Raw genomic sequence first — 5,942 nt, forward strand, 5'->3', positions numbered from 1 at the left:
GAGACCCGGGTTTGATCTCTGATTCGGGAAGATCCCCTGGAGAAGAGAATAGCAATCCACTCCAGTATTCTTGCCTGGAGAATTCCATGGACAGAGGAGCCTGGCGGATTACCACCCATGGGGTCGCAAAAAGTCTGACACGACTGAGCGAGTAACACTGTCTTCTTCCAAGGACCAAGCGTCTTTTAATTTCCTGCCTGCAGTCACCATAGCCTTTGATTTTGGAGCCCAAGAAAAAGTCTGTCACTGTTTCCATTTTCCCCCCATCCGTTTGCCGGGGAAGTGATGAGACTGGATGCCGTGCTCTTAGATTTTTGAATGCTGACTCTTAAGCCAGAAAAGCAGGGAACTAGCTTCTGCCCCCCCAACCCCCGCCCCCGGCCATTTCTATGTGCGCTGCTTTTACAGACAATGTGGTGCTGGGCGTCGCCTCTACCTGGAGGATTACAGTAAGCCTGTTGTCAGTGATGAGTCAGAGTGCGTGGTGCTGATGCTGCTGCCATTTCATCACCTCCGCGAGCGCAGCATCCATCCCTCGGTCCTCCCCGCGCCTGGGCCTACCTGGCCTGAGGCTCCCAGGCCAGCGATGCCCTCGTGGCTGATCTAGATCAGGACCGAGCCGCGCTCTCCGAGGCCCCGGCCTGGCGCCCCCATCTCGCCGCCTGAGGCCCGGGCCAAGGAGACCTGCCGAGCCTCGGCAATGGAGGCCATCTGGCTGTATCAGTTCCGGCTGATTGTCATCGGGGATTCCACGGTGGGCAAGTCGTGTCTGATCCGCCGCTTCACCGAGGGCCGCTTTGCCCAGGTTTCGGACCCGACGGTGGGGGTGGATTTCTTCTCCCGTCTGGTGGAGATCGAACCCGGAAAACGCATCAAGCTCCAGATCTGGGATACCGCGGGTCAAGAGAGGTTCAGGTGGGAGCGCAGACTCGGCCCGTGAGCAGTGGGAGGTCTTCTGGGTTTTCCCGATCCCCGGGGGAAGAGGACTTCCTGGTCCCGGTCGCCGCCCTTAGCGAAGGTAGCGAGGCTCTGAGAGTTTCTGCTCAAGCCCACCTTCAGCTAGCTGGGAATTCAGTAGAGGGAAAGATACATCCTGGCAGTCAATAATACATATTGCTCGTACCACAACTCCACCAACTTGCCCCCTTCGTGGTTAATCAACTCGCTGGAGTTGATCTCTGTCATTCATCAATTTCAGTCCCTATGCTACATTTCAAAAAATGTTCCCAGGTCATCCTAATGTAGGATGACAGATCTAGATAGGTGATGTAGAGATAAAGATATAGATAGAAACATAAATACTAGATAGAAATAGAGATGTATGTGATGATTGATTCTTTCTTGCAACTAGCACGCATGCAATGATCATTCACTCTCTGCCAGACACTGCACCTATCACTGGGGAAACAGCCTGAGGAACCTCCTGTAAGGGGATGCCATGTAAACAAAATAGACACAGGCATTGCCCTCCTAGAATGTCTCTGCTAGCATAGTGGAGGGGGAACTAGGTCAGTAATTACACAAAAGAGTGCCTTGTTCATATTTGTAGGCTCACCGCCTATGATAACATTTAGCACATAATGAGTGATAAATAAACAGGTGGAATTTTCTCTTCCAACACTTTGTTTCACTTGTAGCATGTATCACGTGTAATTATATGTATGGACACAGATGAGGGAAGGCTTACTGGAGACAATGACGCCTGATGAGTGTGAGGAAACTGCATGTATAAAGACAAAAGTCAGAGCAGTGTACGCAGAAAACTTTGAGCTACAGTCATGCAGAGCAGCCAAAACTCAATCAAGAGGCCTCAATAAATCATCATTTATCTAGTGAACAAGAATCAAACATAGAAGATATTGGTTAGCTGGTTGAAGAGGGGTGGGGAGAAAAGTTAGACTTGTCTCCACTTCCCCACTTCTGCAAACAAATATCCTTGTCCAGGTTCACTTTGAACTTGTGATTTCATGTTTCACATTATAACCGAAGAAAGGCATCTTTTGTGTTTGTCGCAATTTCTTTCTGTATGAACAGCCTTTTCATATCCACGGATTATTATTTATTGGATGATAGTGACTTCTAAGGGTTCTTTGTATATTAAGAATATTAATCCTTTTCTGTCATGGATGTTGTAAAGTGTTTTTTCAGTTTTTCATTTGTCTTTTAACTTTGTTTACATTAAGAAAATTTTTTGCTGTTTTGTTCTTACCATCATCTAGCTAGGACTCCAATTCCCTGGACAATGTTTGTTCTGTGGCCCCAACTGGGCCATTTGTCCTAAGGCTTAAGCTATCGAGTCCCTCATTGTTTATATTCTTCATCCAAGGAGAAAGAAAAACTAAAAATAGACATAGGTCGAGAAGCATGGTAGTCTAAGGAAAGTGACTGGATAAGCAAATAGTTCTACAATGTCTAAGATGCCCTGAGAAAAGTACCATAATGCACATTGAAAATGAAGCTCCTCAAATCAAGAAGCGAAAATATATGTGGTTTCTTCCATTTCAGAAGTAGAGAAAATGTATAATAGGTTTTAGAAACATTCTGATTACAATGCTTTAAATAAATCATACGATTTTAAGGGGAAGCTTTGTCTATTTAGGCAGTTTCTCCCACCTGGTGGCTCCTGAGTCAGCCTCTCTGAAGTGGGGCAGACAGACAATTGGCTCAAGGTCTTTGCAGACAATCCCTCTTTTTCCTATTCCCACATGGCCTGCAAAGTAAAAAAACAAAATCGTGTTCCCCTTCACAGAAGAGGTTGAAGACCTCTGGTGAAAATAAAAAGGTAACAGAGAAATACGGTAATGATAAATGGAGCACTTTTGTGATATATACTTGTATTTCCTGTCAACTATCATAAATTCATTTTTCTTTTTTAGAAAATCCTATGCCAACTATGATCATTTGTAATGAGCTCTCCAGGTGACAGAATACTTAATCCATTATTTCATTTGCCTCATGATAACCTGTTACTTAGATATCCCACTTAGCAGAAAAAGAAATCTCATTCAGCTCTTCAGTGGTGAGAATGGACAGGTTAACTATAGTTTGACCTAAGCTGAGGGAAAATGCCTGTATGCCCACGAGCATTCATTTCTAGAAGATACCATTTCAAAGCTTAGCTCAATTGAAAAGTTTAGCTCAATTGCAAATTCATGTATCGTTATTATGATGGAATGACGTTTGTATTCCTTTGTTACAAAGAGAAAAGCATTTTCACCGAAGGACTCTGTCGCTAACCAGAGACCACTCTTTGAGTTCACTGAAGTACAGGAGTTTGGGCTTGGCATTCAATCTTGACTTCTCTCTTGTGTTCTAGATCCATCACTCGTGCCTACTACAGGAACTCAGTAGGTGGTCTTCTCTTATTTGACATTACCAACCGCAGGTCTTTCCAGAATGTCCACGAGTGGTTAGAAGAGACCAAAGTACACGTCCAGCCCTACCAAATTGTATTCGTTCTCGTGGGTCACAAGTGTGACCTGGATACACAGAGGCAAGTGACTCGCCACGAGGCTGAGAAACTGGCTGCTGCGTATGGCATGAAGTACATTGAAACGTCAGCCCGAGACGCCATTAACGTAGAGAAGGCCTTCACAGACCTGACAAGAGACATATATGAGCTGGTGAAAAGGGGGGATATTACCATCCAGGAGGGCTGGGAAGGGGTGAAGAGTGGATTTGTCCCCAACGTGGTTCACTCTTCAGAAGAGGTAGTCAAATCAGAGAGAAGATGTTTGTGCTAGTTAGCCCTTGTGTCTCCAAAACCTGCTGTCCCACCTGGACTTCCAGCTGATCAAAATGATAGAATCATCATGCGACTCAAGAGAACTTAAACCTCTATATTGGATACCAAGTGAGCCTCTTCCCCAAGGGGCCCTCAGACAGGTGATTGGTAGGTGGGCGGGGGAACCTGGAACTGGAACTGGCCCTGTTTTGTGGCCCAAGCTGCGCACTGGCTGCTCTGTATGCCCTTTGTAGACTGTATGTCAAGAAGCTGAGGTCCAGGGAACCAGGCCCCCCAGGAAAGTACACCCACAGTCAGGACAACTATTTCTCGGTGTTGCATAGGTCACGATCATAATAAAATATGTAAAAGGGATAAAAGTATCACATCGGGAACAATGATCAAACCTACAAAAATGAGAGATATTGACCCAACCAATATGAATATCCTGCACTAAATGTATGTGTGGGGTTTGGTTAAAAGGTACCAATTAGCTCTCCACAGCTCATCTGTAAAATGAGGGGTATGGGCCAGTCTTTTCATAAGACCCTTTCAAGGCCTGGTGTTCTGATAAAAAAAAATGGTGTGAATGTCAAGAGGGAGTCAATTTATACACTGTTATTATCAATTCAAAAAAATGTACAGTCTTGTGCAAGAATAACCAGCACTGTGTAAGAAATTTTCCCATGCAAATTATCATGGAATTAGAAGAGAGAAATACTATTAATACCGATGTCATCCCCCTTTTGCCTCTGACCACACCTGGGATTTCACTGCTTTGGTGACTATGATCTGAACGTAAACATCTGCTTAGGAGGGGCTGTAACCCTTACAGACACATTATGGTTCACTGAATGACCTGTTTGATCATTGTAAGAGGCCATGAGGTTTTCTTCCCCAGTTTACAAAAAAATTAACTGAGAGGCAGAGGAGAGTCACTAGGCCAAAGTGAAGGTCTTCTGACTCCTGGTTTTTACTTCACTGCATCATCCTGCTGCCCAATGAATAAACTGTTATTGTTTACTTTGGAAGAGATATGACTGCAAATAAATATTCTCTACATGTTAGGATATGTTTCCTTATTGATTATAACTCAGCTCTAACCCTGAGGAAACCTGGGCATAAGTCAAAGGTAAAGCCCATTCAGGTATTATTGACAAGAGGATTTTACACAAGTGAATAATTGCACAGTGAACACATATTAGAACTATTTGGGTTATGTGTTCTTATCACTGAAATGCAGTGGATATATTATTGAAAGGAACTAAATACAGCAATGGGGAGTGGGGTGGGGGTAAATACTCACTTCACAATGACCTTGGCTCCTTGTTTGCCATATGCCTACACTGGGCTCCTATCTACCCTACAAAGTTAACTCTTAATTCTCAGGTGAACAGACAGCTAACTAGTTGCATCAGAAACTTGAAATGGTTGCCTTGCGGTTCCATTATCTTCTTGAAGAGAGGTGATGCTTTAAATGATTTTTTGATTGTAGCCAGTTCAGCTAGGCAAAAGCCATACTTTTTGTAGTAAAAAAACCAATTCTGATTAGAGTCAGGTTTCTCATTTCCATTGTGATACGAACGCCTAAGGATGGTAAATTGCTTTGAAATATGGTATTAAATTTCAGAATGGATGTAACTGAATCTGAAATTTGGAGGATTTACTTCAGCCAAAATAAAGCAGTAAAATCATGAAAATTATGGGAACAAACCACCTTAGACCTACCTGCAGCATCCACTACAAGTGACCCAATCATCATCTCTTCCTTGGTTTAGCGTGACCTAGTTTGGGTGGAGTAACTAAGTTGCCAGCTTTGTGGTTGTAGAAGACAAATAAAAGATAGTAAATTGGGCTAACACAAAGTTTCATCAACTGCTATACTTAATTATGTTTAGAAGATTCTGAAAGCAAGATTATCCAGTGGATAGATGAGAGTTGACTGGATTCTGTCAGTTCAAGAAAAAAAGGATAGAAACAAAACTCTCTACCATTTTCTTGACTTAAATACATCATATGTATATTTTTCTCATTCTTTGCATTTTTAGGCAGGTTTAAAAATACTCATCATAGATTCAGCAGAAGTGGCTGAGCTTAACTGCTTAAACAAATTCTAGAACTTTAAAACTCATTTTAGTAGAATTCAGTGCTGTTGTCACTGCAATAAGTGGGTTTTGGAAAATGTGTGAAAAAGTCAGGTGTTAGTACAATATTAAGG

General features: G+C 43.1%; 1 protein-coding gene across 1 annotated transcript; it reads left to right on the top strand.

Moving 5' to 3' along the window:
• Window positions 1–538: 538 nt before the first annotated feature.
• On the top strand, window positions 539–4,791 carry RAB39B (RAB39B, member RAS oncogene family). Its single transcript, NM_001076095.1, has 2 exons — window positions 539–915; window positions 3,317–4,791. The coding sequence occupies exons 1-2, from the start codon at window positions 701–703 to the stop codon at window positions 3,741–3,743; spliced, it is 642 nt and encodes a 213-aa protein (NP_001069563.1). The 5' UTR covers window positions 539–700; the 3' UTR covers window positions 3,744–4,791.
• Window positions 4,792–5,942: the final 1,151 nt, after the last annotated feature.

This window comes from Bos taurus, chromosome X, assembly GCF_002263795.3.
Source record: "Bos taurus isolate L1 Dominette 01449 registration number 42190680 breed Hereford chromosome X, ARS-UCD2.0, whole genome shotgun sequence".
Lineage (NCBI taxonomy): Eukaryota > Metazoa > Chordata > Mammalia > Artiodactyla > Bovidae > Bos > Bos taurus.

What these genes read in the sequence shown, in the direction of transcription:
- RAB39B (NM_001076095.1), top strand. Translation starts at nt 701, where the DNA reads ATGGAGGCCATCTGGCTGTATCAGTTCCGGCTGATTGTCATCGGGGAT. An exon ending in GCGGGTCAAGAGAGGTTCAG is followed by an intron (nt 916 to 3,316) that starts GTGGGAGCGCAG and finishes CTTGTGTTCTAG; the next exon opens with ATCCATCACTCGTGCCTACT.